General features: G+C 50.5%; 1 protein-coding gene across 1 annotated transcript in view; it reads left to right on the top strand.

Moving 5' to 3' along the window:
* The window catches only part of ABCC1 (ATP binding cassette subfamily C member 1), a 134,117-nt gene that overhangs the window by 46,221 nt on the left and 70,329 nt on the right, over window positions 1–17,567 (top strand). Inside the window, 4 exon segments of the mRNA NM_001002971.1 lie at window positions 313–450; window positions 1,581–1,706; window positions 12,746–12,807; window positions 14,123–14,254. Of these exon segments, the coding sequence (NP_001002971.1) occupies window positions 313–450; window positions 1,581–1,706; window positions 12,746–12,807; window positions 14,123–14,254 (458 nt within the window).

Below are 17,567 nucleotides of genomic sequence, written 5' to 3'. Positions count from 1 at the left end.
CCCTGACCTCGCCATCCTATCCCAGATCTGTACATGGCCTCCGTAAATTCCCACCACTTTCACGTTAGGTGCTGTTGTCCTTTCTCTTTTTGCAGACGAGGCAGCGGAGGCTCAGAGGAGTTCAGTGACTCTCCCGGGGTCACCAGCAAGGCAAGAGCAGAGCTGGTAGTGGAGCCACGTGTCCTCCCCAGACTGTGTTTTTTGTACCACTGAGCTGAGGGCAGCCCTGCTCCAGGCCTAATACGTGCCAAGACTGTGGGGGTTTGGGGCCTGGACTTCTGACAACTCCTGTCGTGTGCTTCTCTCTTGCAGCTGCTTGCTACCTTTTTAATTCAGCTCGAGAGAAGGAAGGGAGTCCAGTCCTCGGGGATCATGCTCACTTTCTGGCTTATAGCCCTACTGTGTGCCCTTGCCATCTTGAGATCCAAAATCATGACTGCCTTAAAAGAGGTAAGTGGTGGCCTTTTCCCACATCTTCCTGCAGCGGCCCTTGGGAGGGATGCTTGCTCCTTCCAGCTTAGGTGGAAAGCATGTGTTCCCACGGGAACCAGGGGATGGGTACTACATGGACCCAGTTTCTTCCACAGGGATTTCCCTAGCTCTTCCAGCCTTTGTTCCAGAACTTTCTTTCTTTGGGGCCCCACTTGTGTAGCTTCAGGGGCCCATGTGGGTTCTCCAGGGGTCAGAGCCACAGGCAAATAAATGCACACCACCCTCTGAGCATCTGTCAGCAGTTAAAGAGCAGGGCAAGTCAGCTCTGGATATTGGGCCTCTGGGGGCCCAGTACCTGCCCTCCTATTACTTCAGTGCCATCAGCCACCACTCCAGCCAAGAAGTGGTTCACGTTGGCTGCCTATGCTGCTCCCAGGAAATGGGAAGAGTGTGCTTTTTCAGATGCTAACTTGCCGTCCCCTGCCATCTTCAAGCTAGTCAGTAACTGCACATTGATCGATCACCTGTAGTGTTTGGTGTAGATGGTCTTTAGTACTGAGGGCAGCTGACATGTATTGAGGTCCTGTTTCCAAGGTACCAGGCAGGGACTAAGTTTTTTTTTTTTTTTTTTTTATGAATAATCTTATCCACTACTCACAATTGCCCTGACAGGGTTGTGAGCCTCAGCACTAACATTTTGGGGTGAGACGTCTTTGTTGTAAGGGGCTGTCCTGACCTTTGTAGGATGTTTGGAGGGCATCCTGGCCTCCCCACACTGGGTGCCAGTAGCAGTGCCCACATTACAGTAAACAGAAGTGGCTCTAGATACTACCAGATGTTCCCTCGGAGGCATAATTCCCTTGATTGAGAACCGCTGGTCCCTTTATAGATGGCAAAACCGAAGCGCAGGAAGGTTGAATGAATTGGCAAAATCCCGCCACCAGTACGAGCAGAGCCACGCCTGAGCCTCCCTTCAGCACATCGGACGCCCTCACCAGGGCATCGGGAGCCACACTGTCGTGTAACCGCCTCCCTTCTGTTAGGGCAGGTGGCTCAGGGCAGGGGAGCTTGTTCCTGGGTCTGCACCCTGCTCCCCTGGCCTCTCCAGAAAATGATCTTCTCTTCCTCCTTCCATGGCTCCCATTTAGGATGCTGAAATCGACGTGTTTCGTGATGTCACTTTCTACATTTACTTTTCCCTCGTGCTGATTCAGCTCGTGTTGTCCTGCTTCTCAGACCGACCGCCCCTGTTCTCTGAAACCATCCATGACCTCGTAAGTGTGATCAGAGATTGTGTGTGTGTGTGTGTGTGTGTGTGTGTGAGAAAAATACTGCACCATGCCAGGTAACATTGATTAGACGTCTGTTCTGTGCCAATATTGTCCATTTGGCATCTCATTCCATCTTCCCCAAAAGCCCAGAGAGAGGTAATATCATCGTGCCCACTCTGCAGATGGAAACATAGAGGCCTACATGTGGCTACGGGGGCTTAAGAAGGGACTCTGATGCATAGTTGTAAAGTGTTGTGTCTTACAGGCCTATAGGTTTTCTCATTTGGTTGCCATAGTGATTTTAGGAAATGTGAGCGAACATTTAAAAGTTAGGAAGTTTCCCATAAATTCTAACTGTGGAGGTTTTCTAGAAAAACGAGAAGTTCTGGCAGTATTAGGACCACTGTCCCACATGGCAGGCAGCAGTTGACCTCAGCTGTGGTGTGTGGCCCTACATTACCGCAATCCCCATTACTCTCTTTTGCATTATATAGTCTTGGTTCCTTCTTTTACAGTTTGGGCCTGGCCCCTGAGGGATTTCCATTTGAGACCCTTGGTTCATTCTATCAGTTTGAGGGACACAGAAATCCTGTGTCACCAGCAGATGAGTGGGTGGATGGAGATACGGCCAGTCTTCCTGCTGGTGAAATGAAAGGGAACATAGTCCTTTACTGCAGCTGCCTCTGTTCCTCTGCCCTGTTTCCCTGTCTTCCTTCTTCCTTCCCTTTCTTCTTCTCTCCCTCCTTCCCTCTCTCCTTCCATCCACAGCATGTGCCAGGCCCCAATCTGGGCACAGGGGTGTGGCAGTAAATAAAGCAGAGTTCTTGCCTGCCTGAAGCCTAAGTTGTCATGGGGGCAGGGAGGAACAGACAGTAACCCAGGAGCCAAATATTATCAGTTAGGTGACAGTAAATCCTGAGGAGAAGAAAGCATGGAAAGGAAATGGACATGTTGGTTGAGGGTCATGGGCAGTTTCAACATGATAGGAGCCAGGAAATTAGTTGAGCAAATACCAAGAAGAAGAATGGTCCATGTAGAAGGGTGTCAAGTGCAAAGGTCCTGGGGCGGGAGCTGCCATGAAATGTCAAGGGAGCAGCAGGAAAGGCCAGTGTGGCTGGAGCAGTGGAAGGCCAGAGACGGCTAATACCTGGCATCTCAGAGGTAGGGACAATTGCCTGTAGTTGTGTGGTCCATTGGATTTTATTCGGAGAGGGAGGGGAGAGCCTTTGGAGCATTTATTTGATGCTTTGTTCGTGGTTAGTCAGCTGTATACTGGTGAAATTGCAGCAAGAGCAGTTTTCAGCTGCTGTGGTTCTATTGGGTTTGGCCTGGCCCTCAGCAAGAGGCTGAGGCTACAGTTATGGGTGGTGAAGGCATCTGTGGGGTCGGCTTGGGGAAGGTTGATGCTTGCAATATGTTTGGTAGAAACCCATGTCCTGGAGCGTGTTTGGAAAGGCCCCGTTCTTGGACTTCCCTGCTCAAAGTGGAACGGTGTTGGAGAAATTTGCAAAGTGTGTGTGTGTATGTGCGTGTGCATGCATGTATGTGTTTCTACCCATAGGCGTGTGTGCATGTTTATGTGTGCTTGTGCATATATTTATGTTCATGTGTTCGCATGAAAATGTGTCTGTGAGCATGCATGTGTGTGTTAGGGTATTCTTATACACGTGTGTGTTTTCGCGTGTGTATAAAGTTCACAAGGGCAGTGACCATGCCCAGGGTACCCGTACCCCTTGGATCCCAGCTCATGCCTGGCACAAAGGAAGGGCTCAGGTGTCTATGGCTGTTGGGTCTCCTGTTCATCAGTGTTTGTGTACGTGGGTGTGGGTGTTTGGCAGGGGTGTGTCCCCATCAGGAAACCTTTATTGCATGTCGGGCTCTGCTGTGGAGCTGGAAAGAACAATGAACAAGTCTTAACCCGTCCGGGGGGCTGCAGACCCGGGGTGGCTCTGAGGGTAAACTGAGCCTGGGAGAAGCTGGCAGGGTGACCTGGAGCTCACCTGGCTCTGCAGGCTCCCTGTAGGACCTGAAAAGCAGCTGTCCACAGGGGCCTGTCTCAGACACTTTGTGGGGGGAGGGAAGTTCTGATTTCTGGTTCCCTTTGGGGATTTGGATTAAATTTCTCTTGCTTCTTTCCTGGTTGCCTGTACATCGGGGTGGCTCATAGAGCTGACTTCTTCCTCCTGTTGTGTTTTCTAACGTCTCCAGCAGCCTGGGCCTGGAGCCTTCTCTGCCTCCCACGGGGGCTGCAGTGGCCTGGGACACCCTGACTGTTGTCCCTAGCATTCTTTTTTAATTGGTAATCTAAGCTTAGGGAAGATGATTGGACTGTTAGACCCTAACTTACACCTTAAATCTGATGGTGGAGGCAACGTGGTGTCATGGAAGAGGAGCCTCATGTTGGAGTCGGGTAGACTGTGGGCTCCCTCTGTCCCTTTATTTTTTTATTTTTAAATATTGTATTTATTCATGAGAGACACAGAGAGAGGCAGAGACACAAGCAGAGGGAGAAGCAGGCTCCCCTCAGGGAGCCCGATGCAGGCCTCGATCCCAGGACCCTGGGATCACTCCCTGGGCCAAAGACAGATGCTCAACCACTGAGCCACCCAGACGCCCCTCCCTCTGTCCCTGTAACAGACATTTATAAAGCATCTGTTGTATCCTGTGCCTCAGTGGTTCTGAGGACATGTGAAATTGATGCGGTTCGTGCCTTACATACTCTGCAACAAACCACCCTGAATTTGGTCCCATAAAACAATAGGAGTTTATTATTCTGCTTCACAGTCCTGGGTGTTGCCTGGCTCAACTGGGCACTCCCCCCTTGGGGTCTCTCCAACAGGAGCCGTCCTCACTCATGTATCTGCTGCTAAGTGCTCACCCCTTGCCCGAGCCTCACCGGGGCTTGACAGTCCACTTCAGGGTGGCCAGGATGGCCTCACAGTGTGGCAGCTCGTGTCTGAGAATGAGTGTTCCTAGAGAGACAGTGTGAGGTGGAAGCTGTGTCACCTCTTATGACCCAGTCCCAGATATCTGCAGCCACACTCTTGGAGGCAGGTCTCAAAAGTCGGCCTGGGTTCAAGGGGGTGGGGACACAGCCTCCACCTCTAGATGAAGGAGTGGTCAGGTCTCATCCTAAGAAGAGCTTGTAGTGTGGCAGATGATGTCTGGCCGTCTTTGGATAGTGCAGTCCACGAGGGACCCTCAGGAAGCTTGTGGCCTCACGGGGGACAGCCATCAAATGGGCGAGCAGACAAAATGAAACTGGAGCATAACTACAGTTGAGATGAAGCCTGGGAAGGCTGAGTAGTAGGGTCTGTGACTTAGATTTGTGGCCTCAGACAAGTCCTTCCCCCTTCCAGGACCTCAGTGCCCCCTTCTTGAAAACACGTGGAGGCTCCATTTGATGCTTGCCACGCCGCCTTCCCGCTGGGATCCAGGGCCTGTGATCAGGAGAGGAGGACACCGTCAGGTGCCTTCCACTGCCTGCCTCCCTGTCATCCCCAGGGCTTGCATCACACCGGAGCCCAAGAGATGCGGAGAGTCTGGCCCGAGCTGCTCTCCTGATGTCAGAGCCGCGGTCACATGTTGCTTGTCCTCAGAGGAAGCGGTCAGCTATGCCCTCGGGTGGCCGGGGTCAGGCGGGGTCTGGGGGGGAACTGGCAGCGCCGGGCCCTCCTCTGCTGAGTCACCGAAGCCAGCATCCTCCCCAGCTGGCCCTGTGCCCTTTGCATGACTCAGCCATCTGTTCTGGCCCTGGCTTCTGGTAGGGCTGCTCCCCTCTGTCCCCCCAGGCCCTGGGCTGCCTGGAATCTGGGAGCGGCTGACCAAGCCTCCCACGCTCTCCGCTCTCCGGGGGTTCTTTCTGGCCCCAACCTGTGATCCTTCATCTGGCCAGAGCCAGGCTCCTGTTGAAGATGATGGGGTGGGAGGGAGGAGGGTGTTTCCATTTGCACATCAAGGGCAAACGTGGTCATGGGAGTGGACCCCCCACTTCTCAAAGTGGAGGTTTTCGGAGCAGCAGCAGCAGTGGCATTCCCCTGGTGCTGTTAGAAAATCAGAGTCTTGCGCCAGCTGCGCTCTGCTGGGTCAGAGTCTCATTTTAACAAGATCTACGGGTTCATGGTTGAAAAGCATTGGTTTAGCACATTTAGGAAAATTGCTCAGCTCATTTGGCATAAGAGGTATTTTTAGCCCTGTCTGTAAATACGGAATATATTTCCTTCCCCCCAGTATTTTGCCATGAACGTGTCCAACCCACAGAAAAGTTGGAAGAATTACACAGTGAGAACCCGGTCTGATTTACAGTTAACACTTTGCTAACCTTGCTTTCTCACATACCTGGCCAGCCAGACAACAGGCTAAATTTTTGGGGGATCTGAAACTTACTTTGAAATATTCAGTATCCTTCACCTAAGCACTTCACCGTGCAAACCATTAGAGTTCTGTATCCATTGTCAGTTCTTTTTTTTTTTTTTTTTTAAAGCAAAAATACACATAGTGAAATTCCTGAATCTTAAATTACTGTCTGATGAGTTCTGACAAGTGTATAACCCAAGTCCCCATCAAGATGCAGAACATTACCAGGAGCCCAGAAAGTTCTCTCCTGTCCCTCATGGTCCGTCTCTACCCCACACACCCCAGAGGCAGCCATGGAGCTTGGACTGCTTATGAAAGCCTAATAAACCCATTTTTTTTAAAGGATTTTCTTCTTCATGCTGTGGGTCATTAGGGAGTCGGTATTGTGCAGGGCAGGGGGTGGTGCTCAACCAGACTCAGAGTACCGAAATGAACAAACTTGACCATCCAGGAGAGGGTGGTGGGCAAATAAACTAACTACGAGGGACAGCGGGCTCTGAGGGGCCTCAGGAGAGGTTCCTAACTCAGCCTGGGTTCCAGGGCCAGCATCCAGGGGAAGAGATGCCTGCGTCCAAGAAACGAGAAGTGTTGGCCAGGCCAAAGCCCAGGAAGGTGCTCCCAGCAGAGGAAGGAACATGTGCGAAGACCCAACCATATAAAGGAACTTGTGGGTGTTTGGGAGCTGCTTGGTCAGTTTGGCCAGTTTGGAGGGGCCAGGGAACCAAGTGCGCAAAATCAAGAGTAGAATTGTGTGTCACTGAAAGGACTTGGGGTTTTTGACCTGATGGAAGATTCTCAGCATGGGGAGTGACATGCTCAGGTTGTAGGTGTTTTGGAGGATCCCTCTGGCTGAAAGGAGAAGGGTGCATGGGACACAGAGAGGCTGGTGGCCCTTATAGTCGTTACAGCCCCGCAGATGGGTCGGGAAGGAGGCTGAGCTGGACAGTGACCCTCTGTGTTGTTGTTTTTAACGTGGTCCTTTTCAAAGCATCATAGTGAGGCAGGACTTTGAGTCTCTCCTCGTACAGATGTGAGTACCGAGGGCCTGAGTGTTGGAGTGCCTTGCTTGAGTTCACAAGACTGGACCAAAAGCCCTTCTCCTGGGTTAGCACACCTGAGTGTGCATCCCCTGGGAGGCCTGGTTAAACTCTGAATGCTGAGCACCCTCCCCAACCCCCCCGTCCTGAGTCTGAGTCCCTCAGCTGTGGTGGGACGTAAGCATTTGCATTTTTAGCAGATCCCCAGGCACCATGGATGCCAGTGATGGGGGCCACGTCCGAGCACCCCTGCTCTAAGCTGTACTGCTGTGGCAGGCACCCCTTCCTGCTGGGCATGAAGGCAGTGGGAGAATGGGAGTGACTGACAGGAAACAAAACAGAATCAAAACCAGGACAGCTGTGTGGGGACCCAGAGAATTTGTAGCGAAAAGGCTAGAGTGTTGAGAGACCCAGATGAGGTCCCCAAACTGCCTGGTGTGAGCTAATGAATGACCAGTTCTCAAAGAACCAGTGCCTGGGGCTGTTGCACTAAATTGGTTTAAGCCACTTGGTTTCTGGCCAGACCGGCCAGTGCCAGGTAGAGATGCCAAAGCATGCAGCCTTCTCTGTACATCGCATAGACCAGGCTTTTTTCTCCCTCTGCCTTCATCTGGGGCTTGTCTGAATTACTTTCCTTTCTGAATGAATGAGGGACCCACTAATAAGTCTCCTCCCTCCTGGGATAGGAGTCACTCTGCTTGCCTCAGTGGCCAGGAAGCCCCAAGCTGGAAGCTCTGCCGTTGGTGAATTATGGGAGAACATTCTGCTTGGTTGCGGTCGAGTGGAACGCCATCTGGATTCTCATCCCTCACCCGTTCCCTTTCTTTTCCTTGTTCTTGAAGGATCAGTTCTTGACTGCTTGAGAATTCAAGTTGTCAATGATCATATCAGGCCTTCGATGTCAGACAGGGACTTCCAGAAACCAGCTTCCAGACTTACAGATTTCCTTCTGTGGGCTGGCGATGCGGACCTTCTGTCAGCGTGATGTGGCTTCTCATAATTTGAAAATCCCTGTTTGGATCAAAAGACGGAGGAGGCGAATTGGACAAAGCTCTTGGAGCGTGCAGATACGAAACTGTGAAATGTTCTTGTACATAATGCGTGTGCGGGGAGAATTTTCTCGCGGCAGCTGGGATTTCTACTGGTCAGGGTGGGGATTAACCTTTTCCCCCTGGGCTAGCATTTCTTATGGTTTCAGGGGAACAACTCTATTTGTATACAGTAGGGCGGACAGGGCATGAATTGGCCCTCAATTCTACAATCAAAAGGTTGCTTTGTTCTTGCCCCACGGCAGCTGGAGTTGTCTGATTTTGAGAGAATGCTAGGATTTGGGGACCCTTTGTGTGCATGTGCCTAACACCCCGCTGTTCTCACTGTGTCTCCATGCAAATGGGAAAAAGACCTTGTACCCCATCTGGGTGGATGAATTTGGGCACGGCCCTGCCTCCTTTGGGCTAACGCAGCCCCTTGCAGGCACAGGACTTGAGGGTCTTGTTGAGCTGGGCACCGGCTGCATCTGAGCCCCGACTTGCCCCTCAGCTGGGCGTCTGTTTGCAACGTCCGTAACCCACACAGCTGTGCTCCGTGGCTCTAATTTTATACCTTAGTGACCACAATTTCAGGGTGTTATGAGGTCTGATGTAATAAGTGGGGCTTAGCCAGCTTTCTGTGTCAAGAGCCAGACAGTAAGTATTTCAGGCCTTGTAGACCATATAACTCGGATTGCAATGACTCCCCTCTGCCGTCGTAGCTCAGGAGCTGACGTAGACGGTATGTAAATGAGTAGGCCTCCCGTGTGCCAGTCACACTTTGTTGGCAAGCAGCCAGCCTGTGGGCCTTTCTGTGCCAACCCTTACAGAAAGCATCTGGTATGGTGCTCAGTGTATTGTGGGGCTGCAAGAATTATTATTGTTATTGTTTCTGATATTAGTATTAATACCATGAATACCATTTCCAGCTTTCGCTCTGTGCCACGTACTATTCTAAGGACTCTTAACATGCTTCATCTCATTCAGTCGCCTCACCAGGTCACTTGGCCAAGGTCCCCGCAGCTGGTAAGTGGCCGGACTAGGTTTCAGAGCTTGCTGTTTGCTGCCTCACACAGAAGCCAGCCCCCGGCCCCCTTCTCTCTCTGGCACCTTCATTTTTCTTCTGTGCTGTGGCTCTCCTGTTGCTATTTATATATTTAATCCCACCGGTTTGCTAATTGTCCACCTCCCCCTCCTTTATCCCCGTGGGAAGCACTATCAGGTGAGGACCTCCCCATCTCATGTATAGCTCAGTCCCCAGCCCTTAGCCACCTCCTGGCATCTAAGGAGGCCCTCCCTAAATATTTACTCAAGTAATAAATGAGTCATTGTCAGCTGTGCCCTACCCCCTTCCGCTTCTACTTCCCCGCTGGAACCCCACCTTTTCACACTGGGTTGGAATTGGGCTGCAATTGAGATGCCCTTAAGATTCACCCGATAACCCACCCACCACCAGGTTCCAGAGCAAAGACCACTGCCTCCCCTGTGCATAATGTTGTCACCCTGGGTTGGAAAAGTTCTAGCTTACAGCACAGTCCCATGGACTCGTTTCACTTGTCCCTCTGTCCAGTCTTGTGAGGGAGGCTGAGCTGACAGACGAAGTGTTCCCATCACCCAGATTAAAAAACCAAGGCTTTGGGGGCAAGGGTGGGGGTGGGGCTTACCTGAGGTCATTCAGTGAGAAAAGTGGCAACTCTGGGGTTTGAACTCTGGCTCCAGTCTGAACTTATTCTGCTTTAGATTGGCTCAGAATGCCAGTCTATGGGGCAGCAGTGTCTGATTTCCTTAATACAAATTTTGCAAGGCCAGAACCCAAGCCCAGAGACACTGATGGAAGCTGGTCTGGGATGGAGACTCTGGGCCCCCACCCCCTGTTCAATGAGCTCCCCAGGTATGACTCTGGCCCAGGCAGGGCTGGGAACCTCCTGACACCTCATGGCCCCAGAGCAGAGCCTGGTGGTTCTGGGCTCAGGATGCGTGTTTACATCAACGGGGAGAGTTTTCCTTTAGCTCTTTGTGATGGAAGCTTCCATATGTGTATAGAAGTAGAGAGCAGTGTATGACACACTGCCACAGACTCTTTACCCTGCACCGTGCCGTGTAAACATTTCAAAATGTATCACTGAAAGATAGGAATTTAAACATGTTTAATAACTTTTTATTTTGAAATAATATTTTGACTTACAAAAGATTGCAGAAATAGTAGAATTCCTGTCTGCCCTTCACCTGATGATCCCCAGTGAGAATATCTGAAAGATAAGGATATAAACAGGACAACAGTCCCACTGCTCTCTGGCCCGAAAGCATTCATAATAGTTGTTGGGTATTGTCAAGTATTCTGATAATCCATTGCGGTTGCAAAATGGTGCATTGTCCTGAATGTTGTCATTCATTCTTCATTTATTAGCTGGACTATTTTTTTTTTTTTAAAGTGGGAGGTAGGAGAGAGAGAATCCCAAGCAGGCTCCACGCCCAGCACAGAGCCCAATGTGGCCTTTTCATGAATGACACCAAGGGGTTGCCCTTTTTTTTTGTTTTAGTGTCATTTTGAGATTGTGTATTTAAACATAAGTGATGGTCGCAGTCTCTTCTGCTTACTGTCCTGATCATGGCTCGTATCATCCCTTTGTAGGCTGTTGGGAGCCACTTCTGGTTGCTTCTGAGGCCTTTTAACTTTACACGTCTTTAGCTTCCGTGGTATCGGGTGTGACAAGACATCCTAGGCTTATCTGGTACATTTCCTGCTGAGCCACTTTGCCAAGGAGACCGTGGGAGTTAGAAATAAAAAACTTGATGCCCTGGTCCCACCCCAAACCAGCTTAATCAGAATCTCCAGGAGGTGGAGACCAGGTATGGTGTTGTTTTTAGAGCATTCGCAACCTGGATGGAAAACCACCACCCTCTGGTAGAACACGTGTACTTGTTGGGCTCTCCAACGCTAGAATGTGGAGAGGCCTCCTCTTCAGAGACCTCATCGCTGTGTGGTGACCCGCCCCCCTCCCCCCCCGCCCCGCCTTCACTAAAGCATGTATTTCAGAATATAGATCTGAATGTGTCAGCATGGAAAAAAAGGTGGGCTTGGGTGCCATCCCAGAGGCTCCATGCTGACGTATCTTTCCTGGTGTGTGTTTTTGGAGCTCAGCTCTATGCCGCTGGAAAAGAGGTTCTGTGCATACTTGCTTGGGATGTGTTGAGGACTTCTTATCTCCCTCAGGATGAAGAGCAAAATTCCTTCTGCGGCCTCCTGTGTAGACCACTCAGCCCCCTCTTGGTTCCCGGAGTAGGTTATCCTCCCTTGTGCCACAGGACCCTTGCACACATACTCCCACTGCCAAGACCACCTTGCTCCTCCCCTACCCTTGTTATCCTCTACTTGGTTTTCAGACTCCAGCAGGGATTCCTTCTCTGACCTTCATCAGCTACGTCAGCCCCCATCTGTTTCTCGGCTCTCTTGCTGGGAGCTCACTAAGATACCAGTGACCTCAGTGATATACTGACCTAGCTTCAGGGGACGATCCTCGTCGCAGTTGCGGTTGTGTGTTTGCTCACTGGCTCATTTGATGAATGTCTCTTTCTGCAGCCTGTTGGGGGCTGAAAGTCTGTCTCATCTGCTTATTTTTTTTTTAAAGGATTTATTTATTTATTTATGATAGACATGGAGAGAGAGAGAGAGAGAGAGAGAGGCAGAGACACAGGAGGAGGGAGAAGCACGCTCCATGCTGGGAGCCCCACTTGGGACTTGATCCCGGGACTCCAGGATCGCGCCCTGGGCCAAAGGCAACCGCTAAACCGCTGAGCCACCCAGGGATCCCCGAGTCTCAACTGCTTCTAGTTGGGGGAGCCTGGCAAGGTTATTCCGTCCTCTGCTCTTCTGTTTCTTTAACTCCACAAAGTGAGGACGATGCTTTTAACTACTTGGTAGGGTGGTTACGAAGATTTAATGAGGTTGTTTTTGTGAAGCACTTATACAGATCATTCTTGTCAAGCGCTGAAACAACAGGGCCAGCTAGTAGAGATGTTAGCAGGTGTCACAATCACTCCAGTCTCCAGTACAGCATGAGCTTCCTGAAGGCAGGGATTGTGTCTGTTTGTATTTATACATGCGGTGCTGGGCACATAAAGCAGGTGCTCAGAAAATACCTGTTGAATGAATGAATGGAACAGGAATAATGGTAATGACCGTGCTCATAAGGTTCTGTGAGGATTCAGCATGATGCTAGCACTTTGCAGAGTGCCTGGCGCATGCTTGGTGCTCAGTATTTGTTGAATGAATGTGTCAGCGAATGAATGGGGGAACGTCGGCCCCACCACCCTCACCGGGTTGCCCTGGGAGTCAAGCTACGGCAGGGCGGGGAGGTGCCTCCCTACCCCACTTTTGCATAGTAGACCCTCCGGAATGATTTCCTGGGTGAAAGTGGGGAGCTGCCATATGTTTCTTTGGAGGTCGCTGGGGCTCAGGAGAGAAACCCTTCTAGGGTGTGCGTCATCGACGTGACAGTGGCTGCTGGTCCTTTGAGAGTAGGACCGCTCCGCTCACTGCTTGCTGCTGGGCACCGGCCTCGATGAGAAGTTTAATCGATCGTTTCCCGTGTCCTCCCACCCCCTGTGTTCTCTCCACTAGAATCCCTGCCCGGAGTCCAGTGCCTCTTTCCTTTCCAGAGTCACCTTCTGGTGGATCACAGGGTAAGGCCAGGCCCGCGGTCCCTCCGACACCCTTCACCCATGTGCCCAGCGTGTCTGCCCAGGGCCCGGGGCTCAGACACCGACTCTGTGCTCACACGTGCAGACTCAATGTGCATGAGCCACAAACGCTTGCTCCTCTGTGTACGGCTTCACCTGGGGCACTTAAAGCCATGTACTCCAGGCTTTTGGATTGGGGTTTTTGGTTTTTTATTTTTTATTTTTTTAACGTCAGGTATAATTACCATTGTTGGCATCGTTTCTGAGAAATGCAATTGCCATTGGAAAAATAATACCTGTGCCCCGTAGGAAATGTGGGTAAGAGAAACATGCCTAGACCCACAACCAAAAACACCCAAGGCAACCGCTCACAACACTGTCCTTTTTTCCACACATTGTCAGCATCTTACCTGAGATTCTATGAATCCTTTCTCCCCTGATAAGCACCATTCCGTGTCTTTATAGACTTTTCACAAACATCTTTTTTTTAAATTATTTTTTATTTTTTCTTTCTTTTTTTTTTTTCTTTTTCTTTTTTTTTTTTAAATGAAATTTTTTCAAATCATGGCTAAGGAACATCACTAGGACAGTTGGTGTAATTTGAGTGTGGGCTGCAGGTCAGGCCACCCTTGCTCATATTTCTGATTTTCATTAATCTCTCTCTGGCTTCTGTGAGAGCAAGTCCTTAGAGGGCATACGCTTACATTGAGGAGTGGAAGTGTGTAGAGTCTACAGCCTGCTCTCAAGGGGTTCAGAAAAAAGGTCAATTTGGGTATGTTTATAGGTAGAGACAGAACAGTACAGAAGATGTGACAAATGGCAAACAGCAGTGGGCTGAGGGAAGGCAGGTAGGAATTCTTTGTGCAGTTCATGGGATTCTTCTATAAGTTTGGTGTTATTTCAAAATAACGAGTTAAGGTGATAGGTTTCCTTTCTATTATGAAAGTGTCCAAACACGTAGGAAGACTAGTCTTAGTCAATCGCAATGAATCCGTCACTCAGATTTGACAATTATTAATGCTTTGCCACTGAGCCTTTCAAAAAAAATTTTTTTAAAGGAAATTGGAGCCATTGTAATATTTCTATCCTGAAATAGTCCGTGTCTTTTAAAAATGAGGCCATTTTTCCTGGGCGACCTAACAGAATTAGCAGTGATGACTTAACGTGCCCAAATGTCCTGAGCTGCGTGCTGTCCCCGGTGGCGGTGGGCTGCCCTGGCGCAGAGGGTGGTGGGCTGGTGTGGCCGGTGTGGGCAGCGAGGGTCATCGTCCTCTTCCTCTCTACTCTCATCGCCTCCCTCCTGGTGTTTTGGCCTCAGGTTGATGGTCCGAGGCTACCGCCAGCCCCTGGAAAGCACTGACCTTTGGTCCCTGAATAAAGAGGACACGTCAGAACAAGTGGTGCCTGTTCTGGTAAAGAACTGGAAGAAGGAGTGTGCCAAATCCAAAAGGTAAGCACGAGCCCCTTGCCCCAGTGGAGAGCCGGGCACTCTCTAGAATGACCTGGCCACCCCGGCCCGGGATGGTGGCAGCGTCACCTCTTACTAGCTTCATGGTCCTGGGCAAGCTGCTCTGCTCCTCCGAGCCACGGTTTTGCTCATCTGCAAATCCAGGAAGAGTCTTCCATGTAGCTAAGGCAGCCTGGGTAGAAAAGGAGAGTGGGAGAGTGCATCGAGCAGCAATTGATGCTGTTTTCTCTGGCCGTTGGGAGGTGTGTGCCTGCGGCGTGCGGCCCTGCCCTGCCGGACACAGCTTCACTTCGACGGCCTTGCTGGGAGCCTCTGGCCTCCTGAGGCTTCTTACTCCACTCAGTGTTTCTGCTTCAACACACTGAGCCCACCACTTCATTAGTTTTTCTGCTTTTGACTGTGCTGGTTTTATTTTTTTATTTTTTATTTTTTTGACTGTGCTGGTTTTAAAACCAAAACAGACTCGAGAACAGAAGGCACAGAGTTCTGTGTGCCCCCTCCCCCCCACACACACCTGCACAGCCTCCTTCATTATCAGTGTCCCCCACTGGAACGGGACATTTGTCAGAATTGATGAACCTGTGCTGAGGCATTATGATCATCTGCAAGTCCATGGTTGGCATTACGGTTCACACTTGGTGTCCTGAATATTATTTTATTTATATATATATTTTAAAGAGTATTTATTTATTTGAGAGACCGTGTGCACACGAGCGGTGGGGGAGGGGCAGAGGGAGAAGCAGGAGAAGCAGATTCCCTGCTAAGTGGGGACCCCAACGTGGGGCTCGATCCCAGGACCCCAGGACCATGACCTGAGCTGAAGGTAGATGCTTAACTGACTGAGCCACTCAGGGACCCTGGTATCCCGAGTTTTAGACACTCCTCCCACATAAGCTGTATGCCCTCATGTGGCCCCTCTGTCATGTTATTTTGGGAATTGGACCAGGGCCTCCCCAGCACATACTTGATTTCCTCAAATCTAAGACGTCCTGAATTACATGAAACAACATGATATTATGCACCAGTAGGAAGGAGAAGTGGCTGTTACAGCGGGGTCGGTCATTGACTTAGGATGTGTTCTGTGTCCGGAGGAAGCAGTTGAGAAGTGTGAGTGATGTGGGGATGGTAGATGGTGGTGGTAGAAGCAGAGTAAAACGTGGCTGTCATTACTCCTGTGGTTTTTATGGGATGGGCCTGTTGTTGAGCTCTTAGCACTGGCTGACGATGGGGCCAGCCTGGTGTGCTGGATTTCCCACAGACCATTTGTCCTTCCAGGAGAAAAACCTCGGACCCGAGGTCCAGTTGCCAGAACAGGTGTTAGAGGTCTCGGTCAGGCCTCGCTGGTGGGTGGAAATTGGGAACACTGGGGCTGTTGGCCGCTAGGACGCCAGCAGAGGACCTTGTGATGCTGAGTGGGTGGCCCAGTTAAGGTGGCCGTGGACACAGAAGTTGTTATGGGAGGCAGGTTGAGCGTAAGCCTCTGTGGGAGGGCATCGTGAGATGCATTGTGAGATGGGTGGTGTTCTCTGCACATATGGTTCCATCTGAATCTGATGCCCATGACCCAGTTGGTGGTTCTCAGGTAGAGGTGGGTCCTTGGTTCCATCCCAAGCCTGGCTGGTAGCATCCTTCTTGATGACCAGGTTGCTGGAAACAGTGTGGGAGAGTTTGCCCCTTGAGGCTCCATGGAAAGTGGACTGGGCACGAACAAGAAGCTCTATCACCGGCCTGACCCTTACTTGACACGTTCAGCAGATCTGATGTTACCTGCTACTGTGTGGTCTGTTTAGGCCCTCTGTGTCCAACAGTGGGACCAAACAGTCTCCTTGTTTGGTGCCACCTTACAATCCACATAGGAGACAGGACGGGAGTCAATAGAGAGATGGGAAAAGTTTTGGAGAGCCTTACGTTTTATGAGATTACATAAGGAAGTGGGGTAAGAGTGACTGAGGAAGCTGATGGAGACACTGTGGTTAGGGATGGCCTCTCTGAGAAGGTGACATTTGAGCAGAAGTTAGTATCGAAGGAGGTTATGAGCTGTGTGCGTGTGTGTGGGAAGGGCTGTATGGCTCATGCAAAGGTCCTGAGGTAGAAGTGAGTCTGGCGAGCTTCTGGAACAGTGGAGTGGGGTGGGGTGGGGGGCAGTGTGGTCTGAGTGGAGTGTGAGGGGTAGAATGGGAGGAGATAAGTAGGAGAAGCATTTTTAGGGGTCTCATCGGCTGTGTTAGTGAGCTAGGGTTTGATCCTAAGTGCAATGAGAAGTCAGAGGTTGGTTTTAATCAGGTCAGTGGCATGTCCTGAGTTTTATGTCCTGAGTTTTTTAATAATGAGTGGGGCTGCCCTGGGGAAGGTGAGAGAGAATGCAGGGAGACCAGGATGGGGGCCCTAGAGGCTGTCCCTGAAGTGGCTTTTTTTTTTTTTTTCCTCAGAGGGCTTTCTGACAATTCAGTGAGGTAAACGTCATCTGATAAGCCCTGTCATGGTCCTAGGTAAGCTCCGGGCAGGTCACACTATACAAGTTGTGTTTATTCACTAGATGTGGCACCAGGCTGGGTGCTCCCATCCTGCCTGGGAGGGCATGGTGAACCCTGGCTCCTCGGGCTCCAACAGGGGCCACCCCAGAGGCACTGGGTCTCTTAATGCCTCGGCCTTTAGGGCTTCCCAGCTTGGGGGTTCACTGCCTTGGGTCACTCGTAGCTGAGTCACTCTGTTTCCAGAGGCACATACTGGACCTGGCACCTGTAACCCCTGTGGACATGGTGGGTGAAAGGTGAACAGAGAGTCCTCTTCTAAGCTGGAATTTCTTGGTGTCACCCTTTGCGGCCAGGCCTCTTCTCTTAGCTAGGAAACAGGATGCAGGTGGGAGGGAGAAGTTACACCGGGGCCCTGGCAGACCTTGTAGGGAGGGGGCACAGATATATTCACCATCTTGGTTTTGCTGGCGGTTTCACAGGTATATGTATCCATATAGGTCAAAACTCAATATACGCTCCCAATATGTGCAATTTATCATACTTAGGAAATGTCTCAGTAAAGCTATATGTAAAAAAAAAAAGCACAAAGCCTGTTTAAAGACAGGATGACTATATTTGCTTAATTGTCTCTATTTTGTAAAGGAATGCAAACGGAAAATAACAAAAAAACAAAGCACCAGTATGTGTGCATTGAACAGTGGTTCTGAACCTTCCAGACTCCTTGCCTTGAATACAGAGATTTTCCAACATCAGTACAGTTACTTTAAGGTAATCTATCAATAAAAATAGCCCACCCGGGACATGTGGGTGGCTCAGTCAGT

The sequence above is a fragment of the Canis lupus genome, chromosome 6 (genome assembly GCF_011100685.1).
Source record: "Canis lupus familiaris isolate Mischka breed German Shepherd chromosome 6, alternate assembly UU_Cfam_GSD_1.0, whole genome shotgun sequence".
Taxonomy (NCBI): Eukaryota; Metazoa; Chordata; class Mammalia; order Carnivora; family Canidae; genus Canis; species Canis lupus.
The sequence above is the reverse complement of the archived record's forward strand: the minus strand, read 5'-3'. Positions and strand labels throughout refer to the sequence as shown.